This window comes from Tachysurus vachellii, chromosome 21 (genome assembly GCF_030014155.1).
Source record: "Tachysurus vachellii isolate PV-2020 chromosome 21, HZAU_Pvac_v1, whole genome shotgun sequence".
NCBI lineage: Eukaryota > Metazoa > Chordata > Actinopteri > Siluriformes > Bagridae > Tachysurus > Tachysurus vachellii.
This window is the reverse complement of record NC_083480.1, coordinates 1,095,657-1,111,208: the sequence shown is the minus strand read 5'-3', so window position 1 is coordinate 1,111,208 and position 15,552 is coordinate 1,095,657. Positions and strand designations below refer to the sequence as shown.

At 40.0% G+C, this 15,552-nt stretch overlaps 1 protein-coding gene across 1 annotated transcript in view; it reads left to right on the top strand.

Annotated features, from left to right (window-relative positions):
* Window positions 1-15,552, top strand: part of cpne4b (copine IVb) — a 33,555-nt gene that overhangs the window by 14,397 nt on the left and 3,606 nt on the right. Inside the window, exons 8-15 of the mRNA XM_060897138.1 lie at window positions 8,913-9,011; window positions 9,504-9,590; window positions 9,729-9,788; window positions 10,104-10,237; window positions 10,618-10,672; window positions 10,882-10,933; window positions 11,635-11,768; window positions 12,262-12,498. Coding sequence (XP_060753121.1) covers window positions 8,913-9,011; window positions 9,504-9,590; window positions 9,729-9,788; window positions 10,104-10,237; window positions 10,618-10,672; window positions 10,882-10,933; window positions 11,635-11,768; window positions 12,262-12,498 — 858 coding nt within the window. The remainder of the gene's footprint in view (window positions 1-8,912; window positions 9,012-9,503; window positions 9,591-9,728; window positions 9,789-10,103; window positions 10,238-10,617; window positions 10,673-10,881; window positions 10,934-11,634; window positions 11,769-12,261; window positions 12,499-15,552) is intronic.

The following is a 15,552-nucleotide window of genomic DNA, read 5'->3' as shown; positions in this document are numbered from 1 at the left end:
CTTGGCTCTGTGATTGCTCTTTAGCCCATGGAAAGGCAAACCGGTTCTTAGAAGGCTCGCCAGTGGAACCCACTTCGAATCAGCACTAGCTCTGAACCAGCACCTGGTTCTTTATGGTGGAAAGGGGGCATTAGAAAGGATAGGTTAGGTGCCTGCCGAGAGTGAGAACTTTCAAAGACTCTGATAGAAAGTCGGCTTTACCCTTCGTTGAACCGGTATGTGACTGAATAGTAAAAGTGTATACAAAGCAAATTACGTTTTTGCTTGACAGGTGTTGAGTCTCTTGGCTGACTTGATGTATTTTATGTTTTTGTGGTACATCATGATAATGTAATTTGTTTGTTTTCAGTCGTGGGAGTAGAATTGAGGTTCACATGTTTGAGGTTGGCATCAGGTGGGTGCTAAACATACTTCTCTTAAATGGCACTTGTTACCATAATGCAGACACAGGCTGAGCTTTCTGCAGTGTTTGTTCTCCTCGGGTGAAAATTCTTCCCTGGGTTTGGTGTCCAAAGGAGCTGAGAACCAAGGTTGGTTAGAGGACTGCATGGTCTGTGATATCTGAGCAGATTAGAGGGGTGGATATCCAGGTGAATGAATCAATTGAGAGACAACATGTACTCCCATCTTTTCCTGACACTTCAGAACTCTAGTTCAAAGTCATAGGAATGATTCAGTGTTGCGGTTTAAATTACAATTTAGATTCATCCAGTGAGCTATTGTATTTCTTGAGCTCTTGCTGGATCCAGAGACTGGATCCTCTTGCTTGGAGACAGAATAAGGATCCATGGACAAACAAAATCCCAACCAGTCTGGCTTTAAAGCAGCACATTCTACAGAGACAGACCTTTTGGATGTCTCTGAGAAACTAAATGCTGCTACATCAGCCAAACTGTCATCCGTCCTTATCCTCCTTGACCTTTCAGCAGTGTTTGATACGGTCAACCACAAGACTCTCTTGTCCACCCTCAGGAGTCTTGGGATTTACGGATCAGCTTGGGAATGGTTTGCTTCCTACCTGGAAGGACGCTCATATCAGGTAACATGGAAGGGAGTGACATCTGCTCCACGCAGACTCTCCACTGGTGTCCCACAGGGCTCAGTACTTGGTCCTCTTCTTTTCTACCTGTATACTCACTCTCTTGGTGAAGTTATTTCCTCACATGGGTTCTCTTACCACTGCTATGCTGATGATGCACAACTTACAGTGGGGTTCGAAAGTTTGGGCACCCCAGGTAAAAAATTGTATTAATGTGCATAAAGAAGCCAAGGAAAGATGGAAAAATCTCCAAAAGGCATCAAATTACAGATTAAACATTCTTATAATTTGTCAGAAAAAAAGTTAGATTTTTTTTCCATCATTTACACTTTCAAAATAACAGAAAATAAAAAAAATGGCCTCTGCAAAAGTTTGGGCACCCTGAAGAGTTTATAGCATGCACCGCCCCTTTGATATGCTGAGACCTGACAGTGTCATGGATTGTTCTCAGTCATCATCTGGTAAGACCAGGTGATGTCAATCTCAAAGGTTTTAAATGCCCAGACTCATCTGACCTTGCCCCAACAATCAGCACCATGGGTTCTTCTAAGCAGTTGTCTAGAAAACTGAAACTGAAAATAGTTGACGCTCACAAAGCAGGAGAAGGCTATAAGAAGATAGCAAAGCGTTTTCAGATGCCAGTATCCTCTGTTCAGAATGTAATTAAGAAATGGTGGTCATAGGATCAGTGGGAGTTAAAGCAAGATCCGGAAGACCAAGAAAAATATCAGACAGAACAGCTCGCAGGATTGTGAGAAACCCACGTTTGACTGCACGATCCCTCCAGAAAGATCTGGCAGACACTGGAGTTGTGGTACACCATTCCACTATAAAGAGATACTTGTACAAATATGGTCTTCATGGAAGAGTCATCAGAAGAAAACCTCTTCTACGTCCTCACCACAAAAATCAGCATTTGAAGTTTGCAAATGAACATATAGACAAGCCTGATGCTGGAAACAAGTTCTGTGGACCAATGAGGTTAAAATCGAACTTTTTGGCCGGAATGAGCAAAGGTACGTTTGGAGAAGAAAGGGCACAGAATTTAATGAAAAGAACCTCTGTCCAACTGTTAAGCATGGGGTAGATCAATCATGCTTTGGGGTTGTATTGCAGCCAGTGGCACAGGGAACATCACGAGTAGAAGGAAAAATCGATTCAAGCAAATTTTGGACTCTAACTTGATGCCATCTGTGAAGAAGCTGAAGCTAAAAAGAGGATGGCTTCTACAAATGGATAATGATCCTAAACACACCTCAAAATCCACGGTGGATTACATCAAGAGGCGTAAACTGAAGGTTTTGTCATGGCCTTCACAATCTCCTGACCTCAACATAATTGAAAATCTGTGTATAGACCTTAAAAGAGCAGTGCGTGACAGACAACCCAGAAATCTCAAACAACTGGAAGACTTTTGTAAGGAAGAACGGGTGAAGATACCTAAAACAAGAATGGAAAGACTCTTGACTGGCTACAAAAAGTGTTTACAAGCTGTGATACTTGCCAAAGGGGCAGTACAAGGTATAAACTCTGCAGGGTGCCCAAACTTTTGCTGACACCATTTTTTTTGTTTTCTATTATTTTGAAAGTGTAAATGATGGAAATAAAATCTAACTTTTTTTTGACAAATTATAAGAATGTTTAATCTGTAATTTGATGCCTTTTGGAGATTTTTTCCTCTTTTCTTGGCTTCTTTATGCACATTAATACAAATTTTTACCTGGGGTGCCCAAATTTTCGAACCCCACTGTATCTTCTCTTTCACACCCTCAGATACCACAGCTTCTGATCGGATCTCAGCGTGTCTGGCAGAAATTTCATCATGGATGACTGCTCATCAGTTAAAGCTCAATCTTAGCAAAACTGAACTGACTGCTGATCATCAATTGCAATGTCCCTGCACAACGATCTGATCTCCCCTTCAGCCACAGCTCACAACCTTGGGGTAACCATGGACACTGTCCATTTCCTCTCATGTTGCTTGCTCATGTCGGTTCCTTCTCTACATTAGAAGGTTTCGGCCATTTTTGTCCAACAAGGCTGCTCAGGTACTTGTTCAGTCTCTTGTCATTTCTAGACTGGATTACTGCAATGCACTGCTGGCAGGTCTACCTATGAATACAATCCGTCCTCTGCAAATGATCCAAAATGCAGCTGCACGGCTTGTTTTCAACCTGCCTAAGTTCTCCACACCACCCCGCTGCTGCGATCCCTCCACTGGCTTCCGCTAGCTGCACACTAGTGTTAATTTTGTCAGACGAGGCAAGACGAAATATGTTCGTCAACAACCTTTTTTTCATGACTAAGACGAGACGATGACAAGACTGCACCACTGTCCAAAAACGCTGACTAAGACTAAATTAACATACATTATTGTTGACGAAAAAAGACGAGACGAAAACGTTTTGTATAAAATAAAAACTAAGATAAAATCTCTCTTCATTTTCGTCTACAATTGTCTCTGCTTTTACATCAGCTGTTACGCCTTTAAAATATTCAGCACGAGTTCGCGGCAAGTTACAGGTCCGCGAAGTGAATCCTGCTTATTATATTGCTACCTACCAAATAAATCGATAATTTGACTCAAAATATTGATTTAAAAACGATTGTATTGTTTCCTCTAAAGAAAATGGTGCGCTCCGTCTCTACGGTTAGAATCCTGTGTGTCCATGGCAACGCTCTGTTTTTCATGGCAACGGTGTGTTATAGTTCGCAGCGGTCTGTTATCAAGAAATAAAATAGTGTGTGCGTAGAAAGAATTCGTCCACACGCCGCTGCTGCGCAGGCTCTTTTATTGTACATGACAGCTTATGTCCCGATGACCGGTCTTTGTATTATGATTAAAAGCAGTATGAATAAAGTAAAAAATGTGATGTGCAGTCAAGTTCGAGTGTACTCAACTTCTCACTGATACTAGTTTTGACAAGTTTTATAGCCTCGATATTGTTTCTTATTCAAAAGTGGTGACAGAAAAAACTCTTTACCCCCAACCTGAAACCTCTTCCCACCCCCCTGTCACAATCACATCATAATCAAAATGAATAATGAGGCTTAAAAACAAATGTATATGTAAGGGAATCAAGTTTAACAATTACATGTAATATTGCTCCAAATATCATCAATAATGGTGTGTGCAATACCATGTATAACTTGCATTAAGTTGGTAATTTATATATATACACATACACACACCTACAGTTTTGATCTTAGGCTTTTCATTAAGTTATTTATTTCCACTATAACACTTGTGTTCCTGATATTATTGCATTTAATGAGGCCTTGTTGTATTTATTCTTACAATAGATTCCAGATGTGGTCAAGCTACAATTTTTTTGACTAAAACTAGACTACAATTAAAAGACTTATAATCGACTAAAACGTGACTAAGATACCTTGAGTTTTCTTTTGACTAAAACTAGACTAAAATGACGAGAGTTTTAGTCGACTAAAACTAAGACTAACAAAAAAGATATGTGAATGACTAAATATGACTAAAACTAACAAGGACATTTGGCACAAGACTAAGACTAAATTAAAAATAGGTGACGAAATTAACACTACTGCACACATCAGATTCAAAACACTGATGCTGGCCTACAAAGCCAAAAATGGACCAGCTCCCTCTTACCCCAAAGCCCTCATCACTCCTCACACTGCACCCCACACCCTCCGATCTACAGCACTGCTCGACTGGTTCCACCATCTCTCAGGGTAAGAGGTAAGTATACTACAAAACTCTTCTCTGTTCTGCACCGAGGTGGTGGAATGAACTTCCCCTAGAGGTCCAGACAGCTGAGTCACTGGATATTTTCAAACAATGGTTGAAGACCTACTTATTCAGGAAACACTTCAACTAGCACTTTCTTTCCTGTTTGTTGTGTGAGTATTTATATATACAAAAAAAATTACATTTGAACAGAGTTTTAAACTCATGGTATCTTAAGTCTGTAACCTAGTGAACCAGAGTTCAGGTATTCAATGAGTGAGACTTAAGTACTTTTGTACATTGCATTGGATAAGGGAGTCTGCCAAATGCTGTAAATGTAAACAGGATTGTAGTCCAGGATCACTATACTGAAGGCAGACAAATTCAAAACCACATTTAATGCACACTGTGGCTCACAGAGGAAATAATTAGTTGGCAAATATACACTAGCATTTAAAAGACTGGAATCTTGATTGGTACCAATCTGCACAGCTGCTCCAACATCCTACAGCAGCTCAATAGAGTTGAGATTTACTGTTTGCACTGACCAGTCCATTACAGACAGAATTCCAGCTAATTGCTTTTTTTTATTTATTGATTAGCTCCAGTCAGTGCAATCCAAACAACTTCCTTGTTTAAGACTCCTGTGACCCTGAACAACTTTCCCCAGACCAGCACTTCCCATTCCCTTCATGGCGAACATGGCAGATGGTCTCAGGATCTTCTCCACTGTCCTCAGAAGAGTGAAGGCTAATGTTATTGTGAACATGTGTACACTATAGATAAAACTGTAAATACAGTAAAAATTTAAAAGGAAGCTATTGGGAGTCACCATAATTAGCTGAAATTATTGTAGTAATTATGCTGAAATCTGAGTCAGGTTTGAAGGTGTGTAAATCATGATGCATGACACTTCCAGGATGTGTGTGTGCTTTGGGAGCTCAGGAGTATGCTGAGGACTTGATCGAGTGCCTGGTGACTCGTTGAATTCAGCGATCTGATTGACCCCGAATATTTAAGTGCATTCTCCTGAGTAACAGCACCATGATCAGCCAGTTATTTTAAGGTTTCCATTCATGAATAAAGATGAGCAATTTAATTTAATATTCATGAGCTGTTTACACAACGCTCTGAGGGCACCTCAGTGTTGACACTGATTTCACTTCAAGATCTCTGTGTTCACATGTTAATTTAAAACACTGTTTGAGTGCTCCTGAATGGTAAAGTCTGTCATCCGGAGACTGTGAGTTTGAATCCCGATGTTGCTACACACACATGGCCGGGAGTCTGCTGAGCAAAACGGATGTGTTCTCTAGGTTGCGCCTGCACGTTTAAAGAGACGACTTATGCAAAAACCACAACAAAACCACTCTCAACTTTCATCTCCCAACCAGGAGGCCTGTGATAATCACTGTTATTTTTTTATTTGTATTTCATTTCTAAGAATTTTGTGTGTATATTAGTCATTAAAAAAGACATAATGGATTGATGGCTTTTACTCAGTTGAAAAGTCAATCGCAGCATCTTTGTATTAATATTTTAAATGGCTTTCAAATTTTGATTACCCCCCACTAATGTCTCTGCATTAATGATTCAACAGTGAGACTGCACAGTGCTACGGTTTTCCTGTATGTGCATGCACACACACACACACACACACACACACAGTGGATAGTCAGTGATTAATTCACACATCTGGTTATTTATGTGTACATCATGATGATCACTGCTTCACTCAGTGCATTGTGAATGGTCAGGTTTAGCACTTGTACAGTAGCAGGAATGCTAACCTGTTAACTCTTATTACAAGTGGACCTGGACCTTGAATACATTGCACATATTCTGACAGTGATCTAATCTATACATTTGGTCTGAACACTTATCTGTGGTGTCATTCTGGTGCTGTGGGTCTTGGGATATTAATGCATTAAAATGATTTCATATCTGACTCATCCTTCAAAGCCGATACAAGCTAACACTTCTGACAGTCCCCTGATTGCACAGTGTGGCAGGTTGGGGTGTGATTTAGCGTCTGTCTGCAGTGGGAGGTTTGGGAAATGGGAAAATGAGCGCAACAAACCTGTTACTTATTTGTTGCTGCATGTAAGCAGGCTGTTCTCTCTCTCTCTCTCTCTCTCTCTCTCTCTCTCTCTCTCTCTCTCTCTCTCTCTCTCTCTCTCTCTCTCTCTCTCTCTCTCTCTGTCCACCTCTCTACACCCTATACACTACACACTACACCCTATACACTATCCACTGTGCACACTATACATTACACACTACACCCTATACACTACACCCTATACACTATATACACTATACACTACACACTATACACTATATAAACTATACAGTACTCCCTATACACTATACAGTACACCCTATACACTATATAAACTATACAGTACACCCTATACACTATATACACTATACAGTACACCCTATACACTATATAAACTATACAGTACACCCTATACACTATATACACTATACAGTACACCCTATACACTATATACACTATACAGTACACCCTATACACTATACAGTACATCCTATACACTACACACTATACACTATACAGTACACCCTATACACTATATGCACTATACAGTACACCCTATACACTATACAGTACACCCTATACACTACACACTACACCCTATACACCCTATACTCTATACAGTACACCCTATACACTATATACACTATACAGTACACCCTATACACTATACACTACACTATATACACTATACAGTACACCCTATACACTATACACTACACTATATACACTATACAGTACACCCTATACACTATATACACTATACAGTACACCCTATACACTATATACACTATATAGTACAACCTATACACTATATACACTATACAGTACACCCTATACACTATACAGTACACCCTATACACTATACAGTACACCCTATACACTATATACACTATACACTACACCCTATATACACTATACAGTACACCCAATACACTATACAGTACACCCTATACACTATATACACTATACAGTACACCCTATACACTACACAGTACACCCTATACACTATATACACTATACAGTACACCCTATACACTATATACACTATACACTACACCCTATACACTATATACACTACACACTACACCCTGTACACCCTATACACTACACCCTGTACACACTACACCCTATACACCACTCTGTACACACTACACATTACATCCTATACACTAACCCCTGTACACTATACACTACACACTACACCCTGTACACACTACACCCTATGCACTATACCCTATACACTATACCCTATACACTACACACTACACCCTGTGCACACTACACACTATACACTATACCCTATACACTACACACTACACCCTGTGCACACTACACACTATACCCTATACACTACACGCTGTACACACTACATTCTATACACTACACACTACACCTGTACACTAGAGCCTTTACACTATACAGTACACACTATACACTATACAATACACCCTATACACTAGACCCTATAAACTAGACACTACACCCTATACATTATACACTGTACACACTACAACTTATACACTATACAGTGTAAACACTACACCATATACACTACACACTACACCCTGTCCACCCTATACACTACCCATGGTACACAATATACATTACATACTAAACCTTATACACTGTACACACTATACACTACCCAATGTACACACTATACATTACACACTACACCCTATACACTATACAGTACACACTATACAGTACACCCTGTACACTAGACTCTATAAACTAGACACTACACCCTATACACTGTACACACTAGATACTACACATTACACCCTGTACACACTACATCCTATACACTATACATTACACACTACACCCTATACACTATACACTACACTCTGTACACACTATACACTGCACACACTATACACTACACCCTATACACTATACACTACGCCCTGTACACACTACTCCCTATACACTATACACTGCACACACTATATACTACATTCTATACACTATGCACTGTATACTGTGACTGGTGGTTAAGAAACTACTAAAATGACATGATGTCCTGATCCGATGCCTCATACATGATCGTAAAAATGGACTTTTGTTTAACTCTGACTTTTGTCTTCCATTTTCTTTTTCTTTAGTGTACAGTGTGGGACTGGGACTCAAATGGAAAGCATGACTTTATTGGAGAATTCCAGACTACCTTTAAAGATTTGAAGACAGCTATGGATGGAAAACAGGTTAACACACACACACACACACACACACAGTCATTAATTGCTGACTGATGATGCTTGAGAGTTGAAGTTGCATCTTCTGCATTATTTTTATTACACTCTCTTTCTTCTGCTTTACTGCAATGTTTCCTTCTGTTCTTCTTTTTTTATTCTAACACATAGACCAAAATAAATGCTTTAACATTGAATACATTTATTAGAATTATTATTCCATAGATTATGTTGCACCACTTGACTGTTTTCTAATGAGGTGATGCGTCTGTCACTGTCAGCCAGCCGGTTTTTTATGTAAATCACAAAACCTTTCCTGTACATATCAATTCACACAAGTTACCTTCTAGGGATTCTTAGAATGAAATCATTCCAGCCCATGAATTTCCAGCTCATACAAACATCATATGTCGTGTTTCTGCTTTAGGAATTCCTTGAGCTGAAGTATTTCTTGTGTTGGTTTCAGGCTGGTTTGGTTTTCTGACTGTTGTTTCTCACCCACAGATTCAGTGGGAATGCATCAATCCCAAGTATCAAGTGAAGAAGAAGAATTACAGAAACTCTGGTGTGGTGATGCTGACTCAGTGTAAGGTGAAGGAGCTCTTTGTGTGTCTCTCTTGTTATCCTCTATCACACAGAGTGGGTAAATGTGGTCAGGAGAGAAGCGGAGAAATCAGTACAAATCCACACTTGTTCATTCCTGAACAGAACTCTCATCTTTTTCCTCAGATAATAAAGATGCACTCGTTTCTGGATTATATAATGGGAGGATGTCAGATCCAGTTTACGGTAAGAGACTGAACACTCATAGCAGGAAACGTGATAGACTTTATTTGAGACGGACGCATTAATGATCAAAGCAAAGCAAAAGCTTCTTTTACATAAAACAGCTCCAAACATTCAGACTGATTGAAAAAATCTGGAATAGCTCCTCAGACATCGCCCTGCAAACATGATAAGATATCTTAGCAGGTCAATGTGGAAATAAAAGAAACATTTGTTGGCAGTGAACACACACACACACACACACACACACACATACACACACACACACACACACACTGTGTGTGTATCTTCACTGATGGAGGCTGTATGTGTCCGAAGGTGGCGATTGATTTTACTGCTTCGAACGGTGACCCGCGTAACAGCTGTTCCCTTCATTACATCCACCCGTACCAGCCCAACGAGTACCTCAAGGCCCTGGTGGCTGTGGGTGAGATCTGCCAAGACTATGACAGGTAACTCAGGCTGTAAAAATCCAAGATATATTCTACATGATTTTCTTCAGTGCAGTTTAATATCAGATTACTGTAAATGATACCAGCGCTAATAAATAATGCAAATTCTGTGCTGAATTTTTAAAAGCATTGTAAATCATTCTTTTAAGCAATGATCCACAGATCTGATTCTGAGTGACTTTCTCCTGTACATATTAGTGTACAGGACCTCGTCCTCTCCCTCACATCATGTCACTCCTGACTGAGTAGATCATTCAGGCACTGAAACAATTTCATCTAATCTTTACCGATGTCATACATCCACATCTACACACTTTCTCAGACTTTAAAGATTTCAGATAGCGAGATGAAGAAGATATTCATACCTTCTCTTATTTCAGTGATAAAATGTTCCCAGCCTTTGGCTTCGGAGCTCAGATCCCTCCAGACTTCAAAGTAAGTCAGTCTTTCTACATTCAGTTTCAGCATATCACTGTCCGTCGCCTCACAAAGCTGCTGCATCTCTGCAGGAAAATAAATAACAGAACAGAAGTTTAGTTTACATTGGACGGTTTTATTTCTCTCTCTTTCCTCTTATATTATTTGTAAGGCCTGATCGTATAAGTACAGGTTCTGAAAAAGTGAAAAAGTGTTCTTCTTTACAGGTGTCTCATGATTTTGCTGTAAACTTTGATGAGGACAACCCAGAGTGTGCTGGTAAGTGTGTGTGTGTGTGTGTGTGTGTGTGATTCCCTCCTTGAGGTTTTTGGGTTGTCTGAGAGCTTAAACAATCAGTGATGCTGATGTGGCAACTCAGGATTGAGGCTTAAGACTCATAGCCTTAACAATGTGACTTCCACATCCAGCTGTGATACATACTGTAATCAAAGGAAGCAATCCGAGTTCACCAAGCGTATGGATTAGCTGAAGCTCCAGACTCAGCTGAACCCTGGAGCTGGGGTCAAATACTGAGGACTGCATGTTACTCTATGTACAAATCCATCTGGTGTGACCCAGAAGTTAGTGCACTGAATATAGACGCACTGCTGACATTCCACTGGACAACGTAGAGACAATAGATTAGCTGTTGACACTTAAACAAGCACTGATGACTCCTCCTTCCACCAAGTCATCACCATGGCCTACAGGATGCCTGGCAGCCCATTTTTCTACAGTCACGTGTCACTCTACAATGAGTTTCCCTACATAACTGCCAGGGATCGTAGCATTCAGGACCAGTGAGAACCTTCAGAGGAAAGACGGCTGTATGAATTGTAACGACTCACTACAAACATTACAAACATCCATCTCAGTATTTATGGAGGACCTCCATGTGATTCCCTCCTGGAGGTTATCCAGGTATCACAGAACCCACAGTGGCATGTTGTGTAAGCAGCATTTTCTTTCTTTTTTTTTAGGCATTCAAGGTGTTGTAGAAGCTTATCAGAACTGTCTGCCTAAGATCCAGCTCTATGGCCCCACTAACATTGCACCAATCATCCAGAAAGTAGCCAACTCTGCTTCTGAGGAGATGCACACGAAGGAGGCCATGGTGTGTAGCTGTGTATTCTCATCTTATCTCATCATTTCATATATCATCTCATTCCATCTCCTCTTTTCTTTTTATCTTATCTCATCTATAGAGCATTGAAATGATTTGAAATTAAACAATATGAAGCCATGAGGCGGTCAGCCTTAATTATAAATGTATAGGATTATTGTATGTTCTGTATAATCACAGAAGTATTTAGTTTTTCAGTTCCTGTTTGTGAATTACTGATCACCAGATACTGTAATATATCCCTGTGGTCGTTTATCTGCCTGAGATGTAATCAACGTCCCGATGCTTGCTTGTCTGAGGGACGTTTATCTCAGTGTACTTGACTCAGTTCTCCTCACTTCATCAGTTTGAGAGTCTCCATTGTCTGGTGATTGATTGAGGGACAGTAAACTGTGAATAGAGTGAGCGAATGAAAGGGTCTGGCTGTGTGGTTATTATTTAATTGACTTGTGTGTTGAATCACTCCCTTTTTCTCTCTCACTAGGAGTATTTCATTCTGCTGATCCTGACAGATGGAGTTATAACAGACATGGCTGACACACGGGAGGCAATCGTACATGCCTCCCACCTCCCCATGTCTGTTATCATTGTGGGAATAGGCAACGCAGACTTCAGTGACATGCAGATGCTGGATGGTGACGACGGCATTCTACGCTCACCCAAAGGAGAACCCGTCCTCAGAGACATTGTCCAGTTTGTGCCCTTTTGTAACTTCAAACACGTGAGTGTAGACAAATCAAATGACTTCTGTGTCCCCATGAAGAAGGTCAGCGCATTAACCATGTTGGAATATATTTATTTTCAGTGGTGCACAGAGAAAGGAAAGGAAAACTAAAGACAGGACAGTCTTAAAGAAGCTGTAGTCATTTACTAAACACTAATAAATCAGCTGTACTTTAACTCTCTGGTTATTTACCTAGCTAAAAACATCACAGCCACCTTGATAGAAAAAAACCTAAAGATACGCTATTATTGTTACGCACAAAATTGTTTTATTTATGAAAGGTGACTGCACAAAATCTGGATAGAAGAGAACAGCTGGATCGAAGAGAACAGCTGGATCGAAGAGAACAGCTCAATCTAACAGAACAGTTCAATCTATCAGAACAGCTCAATCTAACAGAACAGTTCAATCTATCAGAACAGCTCAATCTAATAGAACAGTTCGATCTAACAGAACAGCTGGATAGAAGAGAACAGCTCAATCTAACAGAACAGCTGAGTCTAACAGAACAGTCCAATCTATCAGAACAGCTCAATCTAACAGAACAGTTCAATCTATCAGAACAGTTCAATCTAACAGAACAGCTCAATCTAACAGAACAGCTCAATCTGTCAGAACAGCTGGATAGAAGAGAACAGCTCAATCTAACAGAACAGCTCAATCTATCAGAAAGTTCAATCTAACAGAACAGCTGGATCGAAGAGAACAGCTCAATCTAACAGAACAGCTGAGTCTAACAGAACAGTCCAATCTATCAGAACAGCTCAATCTAACAGAACAGCTCAATCTAACAGAACAGCTCAATCTAACAGAACAGCTCAATCTATCAGAACAGCTGGATAGAAGAGAACAGCTCAATCTAAGAGAACAGTTCAATCTATCAGAACAGCTCAATCTAACAGAACAGCTGAGTCTAACAGAACAGTTCAATCTATCAGAACAGCTCAATCTAACAGAACAGTTCAATCTATCAGAACAGCTCAATCTAAGAGAACAGTTCAATCTATCAGAACAGCTCAATCTAACAGAACAGCTCAATCTATCAGAACAGCTCAATCTATCAGAACAGTTCAATCTAACAGAACAGCTGGATCGAAGAGAACAGCTCAATCTAACAGAACAGCTCAATCTATCAGAACAGTTCAATCTAACAGAACAGCTCAATCTAACAGAACTGCTCAATCTAACAGAACTGCTCAATCTATCAGAACAGTTAAATCTAACAGAACAGCTCAATCTAACAGAACAGTTCAATCTATTAGAACAGTTCAATCTATCAGAACAGTTCAATCTATCAGAACAGCTCAATCTAACAGAACAGCTCAATCTATCAGAACAGTTCAATCTAACAGAACAGCTGGATAGAAGAGAACAGTCCAATCTATCAGAACAGTCCAATCTATCAGAACAGCTCAATCTATCAGAACAGTTCAATCTATCAGAACAGCTCAATCTAACAGAACAGCTCAATCTATCAGAACAGTTCAATCTAACACAACAGCTCAATCTAACAGAACAGCTCAAGCTAACAGAACAGCTCAATCTATCAGAACAGCTCAATTTATCAGAACAGCTGGATCGAAGAGAACAGCTGGATCGAAGAGAACAGCTCAATCTATCAGAACAGTTCAATCTATCAGAACAGCTCAATCTATCAGAACAGCTCAATCTATCAGAACAGCTCAATCTATCAGAACAGTTTGAACTAACAGAACAGCTCAATCTAACAGAACAGCTCAATCTAACAGAACAGCTCAGTCTATCAGAACAGCTGGATTGAAGAGAACAGCTCAATCTAACAGAACAGCTCAATCTAACAGAACAGCTCAATCTATCAGAACAGTTCCATCTAACAGAACAGCTCAATCTAACAGAACAGCTCAATCTAACAGAACAGCTCAATCTATCAGAACAGTTCGATCTATCAGAACAGTTCGATCTATCAGAACAGTTCAATCTAACCGAACAGATCAATCTATCAGAACAGCTGGGTCGAAGAGAACAGCTCAATCTATCAGAACAGTTCAATCTAACAGAACAGCTCAATCTATCAGAACAGTTCAATCTAACAGAACAGCTCAATCTATCAGAACAGGTGAACTGAACATAATGTATATATGAATGGATGTAAATATCGCATCACTTTGGATATGGGTAGATGTGGGTGGAAATATAAATCTATAGCTCTGAGGTCTTCCAGGAGCTGGTAGTAAAGGTTTTAACTCCACCCTTTCCCGTGTTAGTGAATGTTCCTAACAAGATTATAGCAACGGCACCGTGTGGTTATTTTCCCTGTTCAAGCTGGATGAGTGCTGAGTAAAGCAGCAGCATTGTAAACAAGTAGATCTGTGTTGCTAATTTGTTGGGTTTAAAAGAATAAGTGTTACAAAGGACTGTTGACAGCCCCATTTCATCATTAAAGGTGGGGTCTCCATTGTTTGAGAAATGCTTCAGAAAACTGAGTCGGGACGACAAACAAAACAAAAATCAAAACAAACGTGTAGCCAATGAGCAGAAAGGGGCGTGTCTTGTCAATATGCGGCGGAGAGAGTGTTCAGTGCGCATGTGTGACATTAGCAGAAAGCGGTTTTAACATTGACATGGAGGATAAAAACAAAGAAAGAAAGCGAAGAAAGACTTACGATAAGGTAAGAAGTAGGACGTGTTAATATAGGATCAGCTTTCCAGCGCTGGAGAGAACTGAAGGAGCAGGAAGTTGGCCACATATTCACAGATTGGAGTTTCCCGAGTCAGTAACTCCTGAGCTAAACGCTGCAGCTACAACCGTGTTTTGTGAAGTAACAGCGTTTAGCTCAGGAGTTAGTGACTCAGGAAACTCCAATCTGTGAATATGTGACCAACTTTACTTAAGACGCCGAGGTGCTTTTTCCTTCTCGATAGGTGAGTAACGTTGGTTTTGCTTCGTTACACAGAACTAATATATGCCTTTGTCCTTTACATGTTTATGCTTGTGTGTCATTTTTGCTTGTTTGTTTATCTGCAATCGTATTGTTCTTCCATTCAGCTATGATAAAGACACATTTCTTTCCA